Here is a 23,109-nt window from a genome sequence, read left to right on the forward strand (position 1 = left end):
CTGCATTGTTATTCAGTCTCATCCATCTATAGTTAACTGTCCAACTTTCATCTCTTTCAGACAGTTGTAAGATAACTTACTGTAATGTTTTGTTATTGTTTTTCTAAAACAAATACATATACAATACAATAATTTAGGTACTGGATGAGTTTAAGGATGTAGAATATGGCCATGCTAAATATGTGCTTTATAAGTACTAATAAAAACAGCCAATATGATAAATATACAGTATGCATCCCAATAAGCAACTACTATAGTTCATAGTGAGAACTGGTTCCTAAACTAAAGTGTTATCAGTGAATACAGAGTATATCATATATTGTTCTCACCATATAACAATTCTGTTTTTGTCTTTATTCTTTTAGAAACTACAATGTCCATCTCTGATCCATGCTATAACTATAGTACTCTTGATGAATACTGGAGAGACATACGGCAAAGCTCATATCAGTACTATGGCCATGATGACACCCAGGTTGAATGGAGTGGCTGGTATCGGCTGTATCTGAATGGAGAAAGTGCCCAGATGTCTGAGTGGTGTGTGACTAATGCAGGATGTGGTGGTTACACTGGACTGTATCTCAACGACTCTCATCCATCTCTTGAGGATGGAGAGGTGACCCGTGAAGTTTTAGGAAGTTATATGTGGTCTAGCCAGTGTGAGGACTACAGATCTACATCCATCCAAGTCAAAGCCTGTCCAGGAGCGTATTACGTCTATAAACTTGTCAAGCCAGATATGTCCATCTACATGCCTTCATATTGTGCAGGTGCAATTTTTTCTTTGATTTTTTCCCCCCATTTATATCAGTTTTCAGAGTTAATGCTCTGTTTAATAGACAATATAGATTAGATCTAAATTACCTGATTAATGTAATTATGTTTTAACCAGTGGTGTGCAGTGCACTAACCGTTTTGGCTCTGACTGTGCTCCACTAGTTCAAATATAATTGCTTAAAATCCCTAAATTACATATCATTGTGTTAAGGTTGTAATAATCTAAACTGTCTTCCATGTACATACAATATCTTAATTGTACTTTTATAACTCAGTTGTTTTCAGCAACATCAGCAGTGATCCCTGCTACAACTATCAGTATCTGGATCGTCCCTGGAGAGCCACCAATGAAAGTGGAGATTACATTTGTGATGAATCTTTCTCCTGGAATGGCTGGTATCGGCTTTTCTACTATGGAATGAACATCCAGATGCCAGAGACCTGTATTAGTTCATTCAGCTGTAACACATACAATAATCTGTGGCTCAATGGTCCTCATCCTCAGATAGAGGATGGAGTGGTGACTAGAGAGGTCTGTGCAGGGTCTTATTGGGGCAGCTGCTGTTTTTACAAATCAAACCCCATCAGAGTGAAAGCATGTCCAGGCAATTACTATGTCTATGAGCTTGTGAAACCACAAATCTGGTGTTCAGGATACTGTACAGGTACCATGATTTTTTCCCCCACAATTATTTTAAACATTAAAAACATATTTCAGTATGCACTAATTTGTTTTATTAATTTTTTTATATATAAGATGTCAGCACTATTTCACAGGTGGTTTCCACTTTGAGTCCAAATATAATCACTGGATCCAGCATCACGTTTAGTAAGTTGTATACAGTATATAATAAAGTAGTAGTAGTAGTAATAATAATAATAATAGTAACTAGTTCTTTTTTTCCTCCCAGTGATTCTAAGCTTTAAAATCACTTGTTACATCACTTTGCCTTGTCATGGACAGTACAAATGTTTGTGGTATCTCATAATTATTATTATGTTCCTTGTTTGATCTCATCATCTCTCACTAACACAGATTATGACCCGTGCAATAACTACAACACACTCGACAACTACTGGAGAAGCACACGCAATTACTGGTATTGGTACGGCTATATAAATGGACATGATGACACTCGTGTTGAATGGGACGGCTGGTATCGACTCTTCATCAATGAGTCCAATGCCCAGATGCCTGAGTGGTGTTTTTATTACATGTCATGTGGAGGTTATAGTTCTCTGTGGCTTAGTGGATCTCATCCTCGGCTAGAAGATGGAGTTGTTTCACGTGAAATTTACGGCTCTCGCTATGATCAGGGCAGTCGCTACAGATCTGAACCAATCCAAGTCAAAGCTTGTCCTGGAGATTATTATGTCTACAAATTTACCAGACCAACACTCTCAATCCCAGCTCCTGTGTATTGTGCAGGTACTGTATGTTAATCTATTCTTTATACCTGACCTGCTTACCTTGAATTGTAGATTTTCAAATGACAACTGCATATTCAGGCCTATTAAAATATTATTTTAGACTTGGCCATATTTAAGCTTCAGTGTACAATAAATAATTTTTATTATTTTATAACAGTTCCTTCCCCCACCCCAAGCGTTGATCCCTGCTACAACTACACCAGTCTGAATGATACTTGGAGAGCCACTGACAACTATTACTATAATAACTATTACTACTATGGCATGTGCGATTTTAATGTGGAGTGGAATGGCTGGTATAGGATGTTCTACAATGGTGAAAATGGTCAGATGCCAGAATCATTTGTAAATCAAGGCATGTGTGGCACTTATGATCCACTGTGGCTCAACGGATCTCATCCACAGCTGGAAGATGGAGTGGTCACTCGTCAGGTCTGTTTGTCATGGACTGGCAACTGTGAATACACATCCCACCCTATAAGAGTCAAAGCCTGTCCTGGAAATTACTATGTGTATGAGTTTGTCAAGCCAATATTTTGCTCAGCTTACTGCCTAGGTGAGTATATACACATACGTAATTTAGCCTTTTATGTTTCTAGGTTATTAAAAAAAATACTGAAATTTATTTTATATGTTGCTAATGCCAGAAGCCTCAAATCAGTCCATCCCATCAGTGTCTACACCATCAGAGACAATCCCATCCGTAGAATACATTACTCCACCAATCACAACCACTGGTAAAGTACTTGACTTACACCCTTAAAAACATCTAAACTTTTTCTCTGTATAACTGATTACATAAGTGTAGAACAATTCATAATATTCAAATTAATTTCCCAGTAAAAGTAAAATTTGAGTTGGACAAAGATAATACAGCTCACAGAGTATGTAATACAAATGTGAAGGAAGGGTCAAAGATAAAAACGTAAAAGAGTTGATTTGATAAACTTTCAAATGTTTTCTAACTTTTATAGTGTACTTTCATTGATCATTTGTCTCAAAAAAAAAAAAATGTTGCACTTAAGACACAAATGTACCTGGGATTTTAAACAAAGAGTGTTCTAGTGGTAACAATTCCATACCATAACTACTACAAGTACAGTACAGTATGTAGCATGAGTCGACATAATGATTTTTTAAAAATGTGTCCATATCAACAGCTGTCCCTGTTGACCCCTGCTACAACTACTATGTCCTGGACGATCCATGGAGAGCCACCAACAATCAACATTCCTCTCAAATAATGTGTGACACTGGGGTCAGCTGGAACGGCTGGTACCGTCTCTACATCCAGGGTCAGAGTGTTCAGATGCCAGACACATGTGTTGAGGAGTATAGTTGTGGCACTCATGCTCCACTCTGGCTGAACGGAGGTCATCCAACAGTTGAGGATGGAGTGGTCACTCGAGACGTCTGCGGTCACTGGAACAATGACTGCTGTGCTTTTCTGTCCAATCCCATTAAAGTCAAAGCCTGTCCAGGAGATTATTATGTCTATGAGTTTGTGAGTCCAGTTGCCTGCAGTTTGGCATACTGTGCAGGTAAATATATTTACATGTGCTTTGTTTATGTAACAAATCATTGTTTTAATGTAATATTGTTTTTTTCAGATGCAAGGAACATAAACACTACCTCTACTACTGTAACGCCAGAGACAACCACAGAAACTACATCTGAAACCACAATGATTGGTAACGTGTTTGTATGACAATCTGGAGGATTATTGTTTAATGTGAGCAAATCAGATCCATGTTACATTTTATTACGTATGTAAAGAATTGAACACAGATCACCATGCCAAACACCTTGACTAATATTATCAATGCACCTTAAGGGGGAATTGATTCTAAATACTTTTTAATGCATTCAATTCACAATAAAAAAAAAAAAAAAACTTAATGCATTAACTTGAGAGCCTGAGCAATAATCAGTCAAGGGTCCAGAATATTTAGTATAAGGATATAATATAATATAGCAGGCACTGTCTTACAAAACAACTTCTCCTTCTAGTTAATAGGAACCCGTGTTCTGAACTCAGCTGCTCTGAGGATGAAAGGTGTGGAATGAAAAATGGTGTTTACGGCTGTTTATGTGAAAATGACCATCAGAGACAAGAGCATCATTTTGGCTCTTTTGGTTGGTAACAATCTACATCGAAATACACACACACACAAAAAAAATATATATTTATTATATTATTATTCTTTTTCTCCCAGATTTCTTAGAAAGCTGTGAAAGCAGCTCTGGCTCCATGTCTGTGTCTCGCTGTCAGCTCTTTGAGGCAGGTTTTCCAGCTGATGTCTTGCACCTCAATGATCCCAGCTGCAGAGGAACGGTCCGGAATGGCAGAGTGGAATTCTATTTTGATAACGATGAACACCTCTGTGGCACAAATCTTGTGGTATGATTAACTATATACAATCTATTCAAATACACCATCCAAATATTTGTAGTGCCCGATTAAACCAGCAGTTGGAGTTGGGTTTAAACAATTGAAGGATCTTTCTGAGATTTTGAGGATATCTAGGGAGGACACCCTTTTTTTGGGCCCTTACTTTTGTTACAGATTGATTCTTTGGAGGGCCCAAACAGGCCACCCTAAAGATCACTTAAAGTCTCAAAAAGATTCAGTGGACTTGTGCCCGCATTCTCCACCAATAATATAATTTACCATTATTTCACTTGACTGTTTTTTGTGGGTTTTTCTAAGGTTGCTTTTATAAAATTCTTTGAAACACGAATTCTATTTGAGCTAAATTAAAAAAAAAAAAAAAGTATATTTTATATATATATATATGTTGTTCACAGGCCAACGGCACCCACTTCATCTACAGTAACTTTATTCTGGGGGCACCGAGGTCAGAGGGTCTCATCAGCAGAAAGAAAATCCTCAAGCTTTCTTTCAGCTGTGTTTATCCTCAAACCCAAACACTTTCCATGAACGTGGAAATCAACCCACTGGAGAGGTACGAGTCAAATACAAATTCTGATTTCAACTGTACTGATTTATTAAAGGAGAATTTCACCAAATTGCATTTTTCCCATCATGTTGTTTAAACTATGTTTTCAGAGATGCATGAAGACCTTAGCACAATGAACCATTATGTTTTTATTAACTTAAAATAAGCCATTTATATCTACATACACCGTGGGTCCCCTTAGACGAAAGTCGCCACCATGTTTGTACGTCACTATGATGTTCTTGCGAATAAAACACTGACACAATGATGAACAAGTAACAATAATATTTGCAATAACAAATCGTTATATTGAACAATTATAAATATTATTCCTTGATTTACCAGTGTAAAAACCTCATTGCTGGCTACTCTCTGTTGTCTCAGACGATGACATCTTTGTCCTGTGTCAGCCACTGTAGCTTCTCTAAAGGGAGGGGTGAGAGGGGGACTGAAACTTTGGTTGCAATTTGCAACCTGAGCGCTAGATGCTGCTAAAATTGACACGCTGCACCAGTAATTGTAAAACAGTAATTTTAAAAACAATCTGTCAATTATTTCAACAGTATTTTGCACAAGACCCTCCCGGCTGGTGAAGGCAGATATCAGGTGCGGATGATTCCATATGAGGATGATGAGTTTACTCGGCCCTTCACTGGTAGAGTGGATGCAGAGCTGGACCAGAAGATGAATGTGGAAGTTCGTGTCGAGGGGGTGGACAGCCGTCAGTTTGCTCTGGTGATGGACACGTGTTGGGCTACACCTGTGAATGATCCTGATTACAGTCTCCGCTGGGATCTCATCGTTAGAGAGTAAAGCTGTTTAGAATCCTTAAAGCTCAGGCTTAACTGTAACTGTAACTTTTAGCATTGCCTCAGAATTTTATCTTTCAGTATTTTGAAACTAAAGTACAATATCCCATGTTTTATACCTGAAATATTTGTGTAAAGATTTACAGAATCACTTTTGAACTAAATGAAAGAATTTGATTTGTTGATTGTCATAATTGCTATTCTCAGGTGTCCCAATCCAAATGACGACACAGTGGAGCTGCTGCAGAACGGCGTCTCGACATCCAGCCGTTTCTCCTTCAGGATGTTCATCTTCACTGCAAACTCCACTAAGCTTTACCTGCACTGTGCTGTTCACCTGTGCCTTATGTCGAGCAATCGCTGTTCACTGGTGAGTTTAGAAGTTATAATGGTTTACAAATGTGCCATTGATACATTATTTTTTATCAAACTTTAAATATCAGCAGGTAAATATTAACCCTTGATGTCCATGGTGGTAAACTACTTATTAATCCTGTTTCATTTTTCTTCTTCTTCTGATTTTCTCTTTTAGGACTGTAACTCTGGACAGCAGTGGAGAGAGCGCAGGTCTCTGGACTTCCATGACAGTGCTTCTATATCCTTGGGTCCTCTGACGTTGTCTGAAGGGAACACAGGTGAACATTTCATTAATTTTAATCATTTGTAAATAAAGGTTTGTAATGATTTCTTCCTTTAATACATTTCACTTCATTGCATTATATTCCTTGTTCACAGATAAGTGGGTCCCAGAGCAAGTGAAGGTGTCTGAGGCTTCTTCTCTGTGTGCTTCTCTGATGCTGTTACTTGTTCCTCTGATGAGTGTTCTGACCCTCTTTTAGTTTACTTCAACAAAAAAAAGTATTTTGTCTATTGATATGGAACTGATATTACATTTGTGGTGGGTTTCTTAATTTCTTTATTTTCTTTCATTTATTTGGTGTCATAAATGATTATTTAACCCTTTACATTAGTTATTATACACTACATTCATTCTGTTTTACTTGAGAGGATGTTCTGCAATAGCAAACAATCAGATTTGCATTAATTCAAATCATGCAAAATTATTAATAGGGTAACTTCTGTTTTTGCGTTTCCTTTTCAAAATGTAACCTTTTAGTAATCGATGGAAATGATTCTATAAAAGGCTTATTGTCAAATTAGCTGAACTGAAATATGTGATGTTGTGTTAGTAGAATATTATGATTTCTTTCTTTAAGAATTATAAGTTTAATATTATTCATATTCTTGAATATTGTTTTATTCTGGCATTTATTATTTGGCATAAATTATAGGGTTATTAAAATTCAGTTTGAATGCCCCACAAGATAAATAAAGTTAAATAAAATAAATACCAATAATTAGTAAAAATTATTAAGCAAAGGGAGTTTTCTTGTTTCATTTTATACTAATTTCCTTTCAGTAAAACTAAGAAAAAGGTTAATGATGATAGCATTTTCTTTCTCTGCAGTCATTTTGCTCATTGTTCATAGTGATGCTATATGATAAAATACATGAGAAAAGTCTTGCAATTCTATTTAACATTCTGAAGGTTTTTAAGAATTTTTCTGCACTGGTTAAATTCTGTTTTCTTTGAAGATAAGATAGGGTGAGTCTCAGTCACTGGTTAGATTAACAAACATAAGTTTTGTTCTTGTTCTAAAAGAGAGTGAAGAGAAACTGAAAATTAGGAGATGGTAGGGCAAAGTGCATTTAGTGTGAAACAAATATTCAGAAAAGTTCATCTGAGCAGTTCTCTGATTCTCTTATTGAATATTCCTACATCTTACTAAAGCCCCTGTAAATCCATCCCAGAAAGTTTCATTAGAATGCTGCAAAAGCATTTGTAATGTATATATATATATATATATATATATATATATATATATATATATATATATATATATATATTCCAACTTCTTACCTAGAAAAGAGATCCTCTGCGTCGTTGAGAGTTTGCTCTTTTCCCAATTGACCCAAAGGCCCAACAGGCTGAGATGCCAGAGCACCAGGTCCTGTGCTCGCACAACTGATCCCGAGAGATGCTAGTATCAGCCAATCGTCTAGATAGTTGCGAACACCCTATTCTCCGAGGGGAACAAGAGCTGCCTCCGTGACTTTCGTGAAGACACGAGGAGGCAGGGACAGCCAGAAGGGCAGGACCTTGTACTGATATGCCCGTCCTTTGAATGCAAACCACAGAAAAAGTCTCTGGCGCGGAAGGATCAATACATGAAAGTACATTTCCTTCGTTCAGGTCGATCGCTGCAAACCAATCTCAGGGACGGATGCACCCAAAGATGCATTTTTGCATCAACCTCTTGAACGTTAGCCGATGAAGGGCCGGTTCAAAACTTGTGGATCCAAGATCTGTCCTAACACACCTCCTTTTTACCTGCAAAACAGGGTCATCGCATACTAACGTTCGGCTCTGAAGCCAAAAGCTGGTATGCATTGCACCTGCTGTCTTATTATACTCACGTTGTGATCACTGACAGCTGGATGCAATAGTTGCATGCCAATGTGCATTGGCTTGTTTAGTTTAAAATCGAAGTAGATTGATCTATCTAAGAGATATGCCAATTAGTCGGTCACCGATGTGACATAGAGAGTGACTGACTGAAAGGAAAGGATAATTGCAGAACATTCCTAAGGAGTGTAATTCCGCATCTTCAATAAGTCTGTGAGTATAATATTCACTATCTTGAATTCTCCAAGAACAGACTTGATTCTTTACTTGAAAATAAATGATACAATGATCAATCTGTTTTGTTTGTTTGTTTGTTTGTTTGGAACATTCCCACCTTAGGAATGTACAGTACCAATATTTTTGTTATATTTTGCACATCTAAAAATCTGAATCATTGCTTTCATCCCCACAGTGGTCTATAATTAATTAAATGTGAACAATATTGAGAATCATTATGATTAACATTATTTACAAACAGAATTAATTAGGACATTATTAAATTAATTAGCAATATTCTTTTCTGTCACTTTTAGCTCACTCAATGGAGTTTTTATTATGGTCACCTTTATTTATATAGCGCTTTAAAGAAACTACATTGCGTCAAAGCAACTGGACAACATTAATTAGGAAAACAGTGTGTCAATTATGCAAAATGACAGTTAAAAAGGCAGTTAATCATTGAATTCAGTGATGTCATCTTAGTTCAGTTTAAATAGTGTCTGTGCAATCATCTGCAATCAAAGTCAATGATATCGCTGTAGATGAAGTGACCCCAACTAAGCAAGCCAGAGGCAACTGTGTAATGGAGAAAAATCCTCGGGAGAAACCAGGCTCAGTTGGGGGGCCAATTCTCCTCTGACCCGATCAATCAATCAATCAATCAATCACCTTTATTTATCTAGTGCTTTAATCAAAATACATTGCGTCAAAGCACGGAACATCATTCATTTGGAAAACAGTGTATGAAGGTATTTTTGATTCAAATTAACTGAGCACCTGTGACAGTGCGATTTGTAGTTGTAGAGAAAAGCCACACATGTGTATCAGTAAATTTGAAGTCACAGAGTGAAATGTTTTAAGAGTTGCAAACCTGTAGCCTTTTTTTCTCTCCCACAAACACAACACAACAGTTACACCTTCACAAATTCTTCATTGCAGGTGCACAAATCCTATTCTACAAATCACACATTTAGAAACTCGTACGCTCACATTTTTGAAACAATTGCTGCAGTGAATGTGGTGCAAAACGCATTTACACACCCGCATCAAGAAATGTGCAGTCGTGGAGAAATGTTGAACATCCGCAAATCAGTACGTGAATTCATCAAATGAGAGTTGCACACTTGTAGAATATTTTCTCAGAAATGTCTTGTATATTTTTCTAACACAAACACAAAGTACATAACTACAGCTGCTTGAATCTGCTGCGATGAATCTCAAACACTGTTTTTCGCTTTCAAGCGACAAGTTTCGCGCTCTCCCTTTTGCACCGAGATATTTGGTTCAAAAGTGATTTGTGCATCTGTAGAGGTAGTGGGCGGGACTGTTTAGAGATTACAGAATTTCAGCCAATCAGAAGAGCTACTGAGCCAGTAGATATACGCCCCAAGCAGTTTAACGCCCCTGTTGTTCCTCATGCGTCCAGTAGGGGGAGGCTGCAGACCTATGACCTACTGTAAAATGTATTATTTATATATATTTATAAACTGTTTTTATATACAGAGACTGACTGATATATGATGTTGTGAATTTATATTAAGTTATATTTAGATATTAACCATATTCAGGCCATTAGACATACAGTACTGTGTAATCATATGGATCCTAAATGAAATATTTGCTTTATAATTCACAATTGCTCGTTATACAGCAACAGAACATGTTCTACATAGCATTTTATGAAGACCAACAAAATTTAACCATTTTCTAAAGTTCCAAGGGTCATTTAAAAGAAAGACAATATTGTTTGAATTGAAAAAAATTATTTAACACCATGACTTGGTTATTTCTTAACAGCATGACTCCTGTAGATGACTCTCCAATGGCTTGCCACTCTTCTTTAATTGTTTCTTTATCCTGCGGTCAAAGTGATCCCATTCACTGATAAAAATAAATAAAAAAGCAAAAGTTGCATAGTGGTAGAAAACAATGGTTATTTATAAATAATGGCAGGATGTCATGTTTCAATTTTTTTTGTCCTTTATAGGATCCTTACAGTACCTTGCGTCAATGACAGGTCCTCGAAGGAATTTCTCCTCAGCCTCCAAGATAGACACGTTTCAAAACAGCAAGAGCACAGATGATGGACTACCAGAGAAAGATTTATCACAGCCCAAATAAGCCAAGCATCATTTTGCATTTTTATTTTTATTTTTACAACAAAATCAAAAGTGCCTTTTCTATATTAAGCACAAAACTATTATTTTATAGCAATGATCTAACATTATGGATAAACTATTTGACATTAAAAACAATGTGAATATGACACCATGCAGAGCACAACTAACACACAAGACCATACCTCTGGAAAAGGGACATCCATAATGAATCGGATCTGGTCACTGTGGGTGTGTGTAGGTGTGCCATCCAAAATTGAAGTCATCTGAGTGTAGATAACATCAATTCTCTCCTGATCTTCAATGAACAATATTGATGGAACACTTGGAAAAAGTGTCAAGTCACTTTGACTGTTTTTTTTTGTTTTTTTTTTGTCCATTGATGATAGACTGTGGTTAGTTAAGTTTGAGTCAGACAGAACATCTGACTCAATCAAGTACTTTTGCCTCTCGAAATAAACTGATCCATCTTTTGAATTGATATCGCTATTCTTTCTTATTTAATTGATCAATCTTTTATAAATAATAAATGTTGCATCATTACACAATACAATCAACAACAATTACTTTAGCAGATTATTTAACATACCTCATCCATATCGCTTCAAGAAGGTCTGCTGCTATCATACATATAGATATGGTCTGCTGTTCTTATAAATGACTGGGCTCATATACTAATATACTGCCTCCCCCTACTGGACGCATGAGGAACAACAGGGGCGTTAAACTGCTTGGGGCGTATATCTACTGGCTCAGTAGCTCTTCTGATTGGCTGAAATTCTGTAATCTCTAAACAGTCCCGCCCACTACCTCTACAGATGCACAAATCACTTTTGAACCAAATATCTCGGTGCAAAAGGGAGAGCGCGAAACTTGTCGCTTGAAAGCGAAAAACAGTGTTTGAGATTCATCGCAGCAGATTCAAGCAGCTGTAGTTATGTACTTTGTGTTTGTGTTAGAAAAATATACAAGACATTTCTGAGAAAATATTCTACAAGTGTGCAACTCTCATTTGATGAATTCACGTACTGATTTGCGGATGTTCAACATTTCTCCACGACTGCACATTTCTTGATGCGGGTGTGTAAATGCGTTTTGCACCACATTCACTGCAGCAATTGTTTCAAAAATGTGAGCGTACGAGTTTCTAAATGTGTGATTTGTAGAATAGGATTTGTGCACCTGCAATGAAGAATTTGTGAAGGTGTAACTGTTGTGTTGTGTTTGTGGGAGAGAAAAAAAGGCTACAGGTTTGCAACTCTTAAAACATTTCACTCTGTGACTTCAAATTTACTGATACACATGTGTGGCTTTTCTCTACAACTACAAATCGCACTGCCACAGGTTTTCAGTTAATTTGAATCAAAAATACCTTCATAACAGTGTCTCAATAATGCAAAATGATAGTTAATGCAGTTCATCACTGAATTCAGTGATGTCATTTCTGTTCAGTTAATGGTGTCTGTGCATTTATTTGCAATCAAGTCAATGATATCGCTGTAGATGAAGTGACCCCAACTAAGCAAGCCAGAGGCGACAGCGGCAAGGAACCGAAACTCCATCGGTGACATAATGGAGAAAAAAACCTTGGGAGAAACCAGGCTCAGTTGGGGGCCAGTTCTCCTCTGACCAGATGAAACCAGTAGTTCAATTCCAGGCTGCAGCAAAGTCAGATTGTGCAGAAGAATCATCTGTTTCCTGTGGTCTTGTCCTGGTTGTCCTCTGAGACAAGGTCTTTACAGGGGATCTGTATCTGGGGCTCTAGTTGTCCTGGTCTCCGCTGTCTTTCTGGGCAGTAGAGGTCCTTTCTAGGTGCTGATCCACCATCTGATCTGAATACAGACTGGATCTGGTGGCCACGGTGACCTCGGAACAAGAGAGAAACAGACAAATATTAGCGTAGATGCCATTCTTCTAATGATGTAGGAGGTACATATGGTGTTATGTGAAGTGTTTCCGGTTCCGGTTTACCTAATTAATGCAGCCTAAAAATCCTTTAACGGATTTGGATATTAAAAGCATATTAGTATGTTATGTGTATGCCAGGTTTAAGAGATGGGTCTTTAATCTAGATTTAAACTGCAAGAGTGTGTCTGCCTCCCGAGCAGTGTTGGTTATTCCAGAGTTTAGGCGCCAAATAGGAAAAGGATCTGCTGCCCGCAGTTGATTTTGATATTCTAGGTATTATCAAATTGCCTGAGTTTTGAGAACATAGCGGACGTAGAGGAGTATAATGTAAAAGGAGCTCATTCAAATACTGAGGTGCTAAACCATTCAGGGCTTTATAAGTAATAAGCAATATTTTAAAATCTATACGATGTTTGATAGGGAGCCAGTGCAGCGTGACAGGACCGGGCTAATATGGTCATACTTCCTGGTTCTAGTAAGAACTCTTGCTGCTGCATTTTGGACTAGCTGTAGTTTGTTTACTAAGCGTGCAGAACAACCACCCAATAAAGCATTACAATAGTCTAACCTTGAAGTCGTAAATGCATGGATTAACATTTCTGCATTTGACACTGAGAGCATAGGCCGTAATTTAGATATATTTTTGAGATGGAAAAATGCAGTTTTACAAATTCTAGAAATGTGGCTTTCTAAGGAAAGATTGCGATCAAGTAGCACACCTAGGTTCGTAACTGATGACGAAGAATTTACAGAGCAACCATCAAGTCTTATACAGTGTTCTAGGTTATTACAAGCAGAGTTTTTAGGCCCTATAATTAACACCTCTGTCTTTTCTGAATTTAGCAGTAAGAAATTACTCGTCATCCAATTTTTTATATCGACTATGCATTCCATTAGTTTTTCAAATTGGTGTGTTTCACCGGGCTGCGAGGAAATATAGAGCTGAGTATCAACAGTGAAAGCTAACACCACGTTTCCTGATGATATCTCCCAAGGGTAACATATAAAGCGTGAAGAGTAGCGGCCCTAGTACAGAGCCTTGAGGTACTCCATACTGCACTTGTGATCGATATGATACATCTTCATTCACTGCTACAAACTGATGGCGGTCATATAAGTACGATTTAAACCATGCTAATGCACTTCCACTGATGCCAACAAAGTGTTCAAGTCTAGGGACAGTGTTTTCTCTACTTCCTGTTGGCCTTCTGTAGCTAATCGTAGCTCTGTGTAGCTGTTTTTAGGTTATTTTTTCTCTAGAATCTTTATCTTACTATCACTGTCTGTTTGTTTTTTCTGAAGTGGTAAAATATAACTTAATTCACACCATATTTACACCACACCTTTCATTTCTCCCTGTTAAAACCCCATCACTTACCTGTCTCTTTTTCAACTGCAGACCCGGTCCTCGACCCCAATCTGATCACCAAGTTTTATGCTCAGCATCTGGAGAGACTGGCTCAATGGCCCCACGGCAGACCCCCACGACGTCGGGGGGCAAGGTCTGCTGGTGCGGACCCTGGAGGGGGGATTCCAAGACATAACGTATATGTACCTCTGAAACACTAACCTCTGTTTCATTGTTCTGCTGCCCCCAGGATTCCTGAGCTTTCACCTGTTACCTGAAATCCAACGATCTCCCAAGATCTTGCACTTTTGATTCTGTAAATAAACTCTGTGTTGCTGCCCTTTACAAAATCAATAGCACTCACCTTGTTCTAGTATTATTTATGACTCAGTTCCTTAAATCACACTTTTGGCCTTTTGTTTTGTGATTAATGTGCTTAATGTATACTCCACAGTCCTGTTGTATCTCTCTGCATGCAGTTTTTTCCCAGACAAGTTTTTAGCCCCACCCCAGCTGTTGCTCTGTCCTGCAGTCTTCTATAGACTTGCCTTATGAATACATGATCCTATAACAAACACAGTTTTGTGTTTATTAACATTATGCATGCTATAAACCTTAATAGGGGTTTTCTATTCAGTGGTTCCTTTTCAATCTGTAACTATATTATATATATATATATATATATATATATATATATATATATATATATATATATATATATATATATATATATATATATATATATATACAGTATTGTTCAAAATAATAGCAGTACAATGTGACTAACCAGAATAATCAAGGTTTTTCGTATATTTTTTTATTGTTACGTGGCAAACAAGTTACCAGTAGGTTCAGTAGATTCTCAGAAAACAAATGAGACCCAGCATTCATGATATGCATGCTCTTAAGGCTGTGCAATTGGGCAATTAGTTGAATTAGTTGAAAGGGGTGTGTTCAAAAAAATAGCAGTGTGGCATTCAATCACTGAGGTCATCAATTTTGTGAAGAAACAGGTGTGAATCAGGTGGCCCCTATTTAAGGATGAAGCCAACACTTGTTGAACATGCATTTGAAAGCTGAGGAAAATGGGTCGTTCAAGACATTGTTCAGAAGAACAGCGTACTTTGATTAAAAAGTTGATTAGAGAGGGGAAAACCTATAAAGAGGTGCAAAAAATGATAGGCTGTTCAGCTAAAATGATCTCCAATGCCTTAAAATGGAGAGCAAAACCAGAGAGACGTGGAAGAAAACGGAAGACAACCATCAAAATGGATAGAAGAATAACCAGAATGGCAAAGGCTCAGCCAATGATCACCTCCAGGATGATCAAAGACAGTCTGGAGTTACCTGTAAGTACTGTGACAGTTAGAAGACGTCTGTGTGAAGCTAATCTATTTTCAAGAATGCCCCGCAAAGTCCCTCTGTTAAAAAAAAGGCATGTGCAGAAGAGGTTACAATTTGCCAAAGAACACATCAACTGGCCTAAAGAGAAATGGAGGAATATTTTGTGGACTGATGAGAGTAAAATTGTTCTTTTTGGGTCCAAGGGCCACAGGCAGTTTGTGAGACGACCCCCAAACTCTAAATTCAAGCCACAGTACACAGTGAAGACAGTGAAGCATGGAGGTGCAAGCATCATGATATGGGCATGTTTCTCCTACTATGGTGTTGGGCCTATTTATCGCATACCAGGGATCATGGATCAGTTTGCATATGTTAAAATACTTGAAGAGGTCATGTTGCCCTATGCTGAAGAGGACATGCCCTTGAAATGGTTGTTTCAACAAGACAATGACCCAAAACACACTTGTAAACGGGCAAAGTCTTGGTTCCAAACCAACAAAATTAATGTTATGGAGTGGCCAGCCCAATCTCCAGACCTTAATCCAATTGAGAACTTGTGGGGTGATATCAAAAATGCTGTTTCTGAAGCAAAACCAAGAAATGTGAATGAATTGTGGAATGTTGTTAAAGAATCATGGAGTGGAATAACAGCTGAGAGGTGCCACAAGTTGGTTGACTCCATGCCACACAGATGTCAAGCAGTTTTAAAAAACTGTGGTCATACAACTAAATATTAGTTTAGTGATTCACAGGATTGCTAAATCCCAGAAAAAAAAAATGTTTGTACAAAATAGTTTTGAGTTTGTACAGTCAAAGGAAGACACTGCTATTTTTTTGAACACACCCCTTTCAACTAATTGCCCAATTGCACAGCCTTAAGAGCGTGCATATCATGAATGCTGGGTCTTGTTTGTTTTCTGACAATCTACTGAACCTACTGGTAACTTGTTTGCCACGTAACAATAAAAAAATATACGAAAAACCTTGATTATTCTGGTTAGTCACATTGTACTGCTATTATTTTGAACAATACTGTATATATATATATATATATATATATATATATATATATATATATATATATATATATATATATATATATATACACACTCACCTAAAGGATTATTATGAACACCATACTAATACTGTGTTTGACCACCTTCAGAACTGCCTTAATTCTACGTGGCATTGATTCAACAAGGTGCTGAAATCATTCTTTAGAAATATTGGCCCATATTGATAGGATAGCATCTTGCAGTTGATGGAGATTTGCGGGATGCACATCCAGGGCACGAAGCTCTCGTTCCACCACATCCCAAAGATGCTCTATTGGGTTGAGATCTGGTGGTGACTGTGGGGGCCATTTCAGTACAGTGAACTCATTGTCATATTCAAGAAACCAATTTGAAATGATTCGAGCTTTGTGACATGGTGCATTATCCTGCTGGACGTAGCCATCAGAGGATGGGTACATGGTTGTCATAAAGGGATGGACATGGTCAGAAACAATGCTCAGGTAGGCTGTGGCATTTAAACAATGCCCAATTGGCACTAAGGGGCCTAAAGTGTGCCAAGAAAACATCCCCCACACCATTACACCACCACCAGCCTTCACAGTGGTTACAAGACATGATGGATCCATGTTCTCATTCTGTTTACGCCAAATTCTGACTCTACCATCTGAATGTCTTAACAGAAACCGAGACTCATCAGACCAGGCAACATTTTTCCAGTCTTCAACGGTCCAATTTTGGTAAGCTCGTGCAAATTGTAGCCTCTTTTTCCTATTTGTAGTGGAGATGAGTGGTACCCGGTAGGGTCTTCTGCTGTTGTAGCCCATCCGCCTCAAGGTTGTGCGTGTTGTGTCTTCACAAATGTTTTTCTGCATACCTCGGTTGTAACTAGTGGTTATTTCAGTCAAAGTTGCTCTTCTATCAGCTTGAATCAGTTGGCCCATTCTCCTCTGACCTCTAGCATCAACAAGGCATTTTCGCCCACAGGACTGCCGCATACTGGATGTTTGAAAATCCCAGTAACTGAGCAGATTGTGAAATAATCAGACCGGCCCGTCTGACACCAATAACCATGCCATGCTCGAAATTGCTTAAATCACCTTTCTTTCCCATTCTGACATTCAGTTTGGAGTTCAGGAGATTGTCTTGACCAGGACCACACCCTTAAATGCATTGAAGCAACTGCCATGTGATTGGTTGATTAGATAATTGCATTAATGAGAAATTGAACAGGTGTTCCTAATAATCCTTTAGGTGAGTGTATATAGGCATCCTTCCGTCTTGTAATACAGCTACAATTGTCAGAAATAGCAAAAGCTGAAATATGTGTTATTGTGATAATTGAATTATGACTTATTTTTATAATAATAATTATAATAATAAAAATAAAGGTTAAGCAAAATCTTTTTACTTTTTTTTCTTTTGTAGTAATTTCCTTTCAGTAAAAGTAAAAGAAAAAGGAAGATGAAGGCTGATAGTGCTATCTTTCTCTGTAATTGTTTTGCATATTTTTCATGGTTATGCTATCTGTGCATGAGAAGTGTCTTGCTATTTTGCTTTCTGGTCTAAAGATTTTGAAGAATATATGCACTCTGGCTGAATTGTTCTTTCTTTGAGGGAAAGATAGACTGATTTTAAGTCACTGGTTAGATTAACAAAAATATGTATTGTTGTTTTTAAAGAAGGTGAAGAGAAACTGAAATTGAAGAGTTGGTAGGGCAGAGTGCAGTCACATGAGTTGATGTCTGAACAGTCCTTTGATACTCTTCTTGAATTTTCCAACATTTCACTAAAGACTCTGTAAATCCCTTCTTAATAGTTTCATTAGAATGCTGCAAAATTTATTTGGAATATTTTCTATAAAATTTTTGACTGCATTTCTGCTTAAATTTAAAATTTTAACAGCATCTTTATTTTTTATTTATTTATTTTTTTATTGTTTATTTAAAAGGGACAATGCACATTAATTAACATTTTTTGTTTTACACTTAAAATGTAAATGCGCCAGAGTTAGCTAGAGAGCTGATTTTCATCTGTAGTCCCTTGGCAGGTAGACAGCATCATAATACAAAATAAAAAAAATGCATGTAAAACATGTATATGTAATACATTAATGAATGTTGATGTGTATCTTTCAATAGAAATCTTTGAAACTGATGACAAAAAAATTATGAATCAAGTCTATATTTATAAGATTACAAAATTTTATCATTAGCAATCAGCAGTGGTGCCAGCCGTCAGTGACAAGGTTGTGTGACTTAAATTGTGGCACTGCACTGAAACATCTTCACAATTATATGAGCTAAAGCATAAAGCTGCTGTTGAAGAATTTGAAAAAGGAGGTCAAGGTAATATGATTCACCAAATAATGTGTCAGGTAATGTGACAGGTATAGCTTAAATTCTTTCATTTTGCATTTACCATTACTATGCGTAAAATGAACATTTGGATAAAGCTGTCTTAATTTCAGTTTAGTAAGAAAGTATTTGTTTAGTGGAAATGCATCCTTTGCAGCATGTCTCTATATCATCTTTGTGCTTCAATGTGAGCCAATAGCTACGATCATCTTCTAATAATGTTCAGCATTTTTATGCAAATATTTTGTTTTTCATGTTTTTTATTTGATTATTTGGCTCATTGGCAACTTTTAATAATATGCAGAGACTGCAATAACCAGAATTTGTCATAGCAAGATAATGGAGAAGAATAATAATAATAAATTATGTGAAGGGGACAGTCATGTACTGTACTGCATGAAGTTCTTGGTGAATCTTGTTCAACTGGTTGCAACTGGAAAAATCAACTTTCAGTGATTGACAGCTTCAGATTAGTGACTTGATCAAGAGACTTTCAATCATCATTGTCTGGTGGTTTTCTAAAAGTCCTACAATGTATAAAAATGACAATAAACCTGACTATCCAGTTTGACTAAACAAATGGGAAAACATTTTCTTCTTCTTCTTTATCTCTTTTTATATGGGTGCCAAGTTTGTTGCTGGAGCAGATTTAGTAGCTGTCATTTTTTTTTTCCAATACTGCACACTTGCGCCTGTTTCATTTAGTTAATAATGGTAATTTATGATACCTAATGCAATAGCTAATTAACCTCTTTTTTGTCTATATAGCACCTTGGTCCTTGAGAAATGCAGTCTCATTTTACTCTATACTAACTCTATAAAAGCTAGAACGACAAAGCTACTCTGACATTTCACCCATCCAATACACACAGCAGTGAGTAGTGAACACACACACACACACACACACACACACCGTGAGCAGTGGGCAGATGTTTCTTCCACATATTGCTGGTTATTCACTCCCCCACATACAATCCCTGACTCAAACTCACAACCTTTGGGTTACAAGTCAAACTTTCTAGGCCATGACTTACATAATCACAAACAAACTGAAGCATGCAGCTACTAGAAACGCCTGACAAACATGCACAAAAAAAAAAAAAAAAAAGATTTGAAAGTTAAATATACAGTAGAACAATGTTAACTTAAAAAAATATAATAATAATAATAATAATAATAATAATAATAATAATAATAATAATAATAGTAAAGAAAAAGACCTCTATATTTTAATTAGTCTGTACATTTCCTGGGGAATAATTACCTTTAGGACACATTAATGTGCATCACAAGGTTTCTGGGAAGTGGGTTTTTTAATGATGAGCTAAAATATGCAGCAGAGGAATGGACATTCCTAAAAAGTCTAATTCTGCACCTCCAATTGAACTGTGACTAGAGTTCACTTCCTTAAATTGTCCAAGAAAATACTTTATTCTTCAGACTTGATTTTATTTTGATTATCATTGATTTACCTTTTTTTTCAGTAAATGTGACATTGCTTTAGGGAAGTACCAATTGTTCTATCTCATTCTGTTTATTTTATGCTGTCTTTATGAATCAGCTTCAATAATATTTGTTGCTTCTTTTAATTTTCACCTTTTATTTATTTAAATATTAAATACATATTTATTTTCCTAATGTTAACCTGCTTTATAACTAGTGTTTCTCCACAGCTGCTTTTAAAGACATTAATTTACTTTAGGATTTAGGTTTGAGTTGTTAGTTGCAATACAAATATGTATGTATTTCTGTTTGTGTTATAATTTTGTTAATGTGACGAGTGGGGCGGGGCCGAGAGCCGTGGAAATGGAGTGAGGCCGGTGGAGTGGTTGGAAATGAGCGACACCTGCTCCACTCACCAGTCTCGAGTCCCACGGAGGAGATCGGAAGGATACAAAAGAGGAGCGACGACAGTGAAGGATGACAGAGGACCAGGCCTGGGCTTTATTTTGAGTTTTGGTTTTGTTTGTGCGCAGCAGTCGTCTGCGAGGGGCTGTCGCGCTGTTTTGTCTTTATTTGATTATTAAAAGCTTCAATGGATTGTCTGACGGTTCCCGCCTCCTTCTTCCCACAAAAGAACTCTGTTTCAGTTAGTTTGCAAAACTCCTTGTCCAAAGCTCTTGTTCTCTCCTGACTGGACTATTGTAATGCTCTCTTGGTGGACCTTTCTGCTTGTACTTTCACGCCTCTGCAACTGATCCAGAATGCAGCAGTCAGAGTGGTCTTTAATGAGCCTAAAAAAGCTCACGTTACACTTCTCTTCATCAGTTTACACTGGCTAGCTGCTCACATCAAATTCAAGGTACTGAAGTTTGCATACAAGACAACCACTGGCACTGCACTGATAGACCTAAACTTGACCCATTGCTCTCAAGAAGCTTGCGTTCTGCAAGTGAATGATGCTTCGCAGTGTGCCATCCCAAAGAGGAACAAAATTATTCTCGATGATCTTTTCCTGGACTCTCCCCAGCTGGTGGAATAATCTCCCTATCTCAGGTTGAACAACCTGGCCATTTTCAAAAAAATCTAAAGACACATATTTTTCACCAGCACCTGATATTCTATTCTATTCTATGCTATGCTATGCTATGCTATGCTATTCTATTCTATTCTATTCTATTCTATTCTATTCTATTCTATTCTATTCTATTCTGTTCTATTCTATTCTATTCTATTCTATAAAAAAAACTGTAGCTATGTGCACTGTGCTAGACTAACTGAAACTTACAGTACTGTACTGTTGCTCTCTCATTCGTCTGATTGCTTCTATTGTTCTCCTCATTTGTAAGTCGCTTTAGATAAAAGCGTCTGACAAATGTTTAAATTTAAATGTCTAAAAATCTCCACTGCCTGCATCTCTCCACTGGTTTTTAAGTAATTAAATGTAAACACCATCAAACACCATTAACATGGTGAAAGATTATTTACATAGAGAATTATATTTTCTGAACCATTTAGTTTACTCTTTGGGCATTTTATAATACTATTTTTGCAAAGCTGCTTTGAAAAAGTAAAAGGAAAAAAAAAACATAACAAATTAAACTAACTCGCGTGTCATTCCATCAACATTCACATCAAATCAAACACAAAGTGAAAGAATGTGTTGCACACAATGTAGTCGCAAAAGGAAACAACCAGTTCAAATGACAAATATGTCACATGAAAAACTGGTTCAAGACATTGTTGAGAATGTACTTCTGGTTCCAGTAATGATCCACCTACATGTATTAATAAAGGCACTGATAAGTGTGAGATCAGCAGTTCATCATCACTGTGTTCAGCTGCTGAAGAGAGAATCTGCCTGAGATTGCTCTGCAACAGCATTTGACTTCAGGTAAAGTTATTTCTCTCCATCTCTCCATCACATTAGGCTCCAATGATGTTGGTTTAGTTATAATAGTTTTTTTTTTAAATATATTTTTGTTTTAAATTAAATATTAAATAATTAAAATAATATTATTATACTAAATAATTAAAATATAAATTATTTAATGAATTAGAAACATTTAATGTATAATGCAAAATTAATAGATGTAATTGTTGTATATGTGTGTGCAGGTGCAGGAGGAGCTGTTTATCACAATGAGGTTTCTGATCTCACTGTGTGTGTCTCTTCTGCTGCTGATTAATGGTGACTGATTTACAATCTGATGTGCATTAGAGAACCGACTGAATTTCTCCTTAAAAAATCATGTTTATATTGTGTATTCAACAGGTGATATAATCAATGGACAAACTTCAGGTAAAATAATTTTTTACATAATCACATATTCACTTCTTCCTCCATCTTTTGCTTTCCTTCAAAATTGTAAAAAAGGAATAGAAGGGAATAATTAAGAGAACCAGATTACCTATTGATGTGAAATCTCATACTGTAGAATTTCTGTTATTTGTATCAGCCTCCTAAAGAAATTTGTTTTTGATTTTCATTTCACTTAGAAAAATGTCTTGGTTACGTATGTAACCCTCGTTCCCTGAAGGAGGGAACGGTGACGTTACGAATGGGGATCTCACCCGAGAGCCCAATCACCTTCGAGTGGTACAAAACGAGCCAATGGTACACAAAGTACTTTGGTCTGCGGAATTTGCATAGCGAGCTCCGCCCCGCAGAGCGGGTATATAAGGAGCAACGCGAGCAACTCGCATTCAAGTCTTCGCTGAGGAGCCAAGCCAGTGACCTGGCCGTTCAGCGGAACAGCGATGTGGCAAGGGGACGTAATGTCTCAGTTCCCTCCTTCAAGGAACGAGGGCTACATATGTAACCAAGATGTTCCCTTACAGTCGGTCACGTTCGACGTTACGAATGGGGTCCCTTACAAAACGCCACATGGCTGTCTTCCAGCGACCCGTGTGAGTGAT

General features: G+C 37.1%; 2 protein-coding genes and 1 long non-coding RNA gene across 4 annotated transcripts in view; 2 read left to right on the top strand and 1 right to left on the bottom strand.

The window, feature by feature from the left end:
* Nucleotides 1–368: 368 nt before the first annotated feature.
* On the top strand, nucleotides 369–7,141 carry LOC127968831 (uncharacterized). The gene is made up of 15 exons (XM_052570193.1): nucleotides 369–770; nucleotides 1,053–1,442; nucleotides 1,535–1,606; nucleotides 1,814–2,206; nucleotides 2,366–2,764; nucleotides 2,856–2,945; nucleotides 3,369–3,749; nucleotides 3,819–3,899; nucleotides 4,219–4,344; nucleotides 4,425–4,609; nucleotides 5,017–5,174; nucleotides 5,732–5,977; nucleotides 6,185–6,347; nucleotides 6,510–6,612; nucleotides 6,713–7,141. Exons 1-15 carry the CDS (start codon nucleotides 374–376, stop codon nucleotides 6,814–6,816), a joined length of 3,288 nt encoding a protein of 1,095 aa, XP_052426153.1. The 5' UTR covers nucleotides 369–373; the 3' UTR covers nucleotides 6,817–7,141.
* A 2,708-nt stretch (nucleotides 7,142–9,849) lies between these two features.
* On the bottom strand, nucleotides 9,850–11,492 carry LOC127968834 (uncharacterized). 2 transcript variants are annotated; one of them, XR_008156142.1, is made up of 4 exons: nucleotides 11,370–11,492; nucleotides 10,966–11,078; nucleotides 10,665–10,751; nucleotides 9,850–10,544 (listed from the first exon to the last, which is right to left on the bottom strand). It is a non-coding gene; the product is annotated as an uncharacterized LOC127968834 (long non-coding RNA). The 2 variants fall into 2 exon arrangements; XR_008156141.1 differs by having other exon boundaries at nucleotides 10,966–11,104; nucleotides 11,370–11,445.
* Nucleotides 11,493–22,332: 10,840 nt separating this feature from the next.
* The window catches only part of LOC127969274 (alpha-tectorin-like), a 32,084-nt gene continuing 31,307 nt past the window's right edge, over nucleotides 22,333–23,109 (top strand). The window contains exons 1-2 of the mRNA XM_052571121.1: nucleotides 22,333–22,381; nucleotides 22,466–22,492. Coding sequence (XP_052427081.1) covers nucleotides 22,333–22,381; nucleotides 22,466–22,492 — 76 coding nt within the window. The remainder of the gene's footprint in view (nucleotides 22,382–22,465; nucleotides 22,493–23,109) is intronic.

This window comes from Carassius gibelio, chromosome B12 (genome assembly GCF_023724105.1).
Source record: "Carassius gibelio isolate Cgi1373 ecotype wild population from Czech Republic chromosome B12, carGib1.2-hapl.c, whole genome shotgun sequence".
In the NCBI taxonomy this organism is placed as follows: domain Eukaryota; kingdom Metazoa; phylum Chordata; class Actinopteri; order Cypriniformes; family Cyprinidae; genus Carassius; species Carassius gibelio.

What these genes read in the sequence shown, in the direction of transcription:
- LOC127968831 (XM_052570193.1), top strand. Translation starts at nt 374, where the DNA reads ATGTCCATCTCTGATCCATGCTATAACTATAGTACTCTTGATGAATAC. An exon ending in AGCTCCTGTGTATTGTGCAG is followed by an intron (nt 2,207 to 2,365) that starts GTACTGTATGTT and finishes ATTTTATAACAG; the next exon opens with TTCCTTCCCCCACCCCAAGC. An exon ending in TTGCTCAGCTTACTGCCTAG is followed by an intron (nt 2,765 to 2,855) that starts GTGAGTATATAC and finishes TGCTAATGCCAG; the next exon opens with AAGCCTCAAATCAGTCCATC.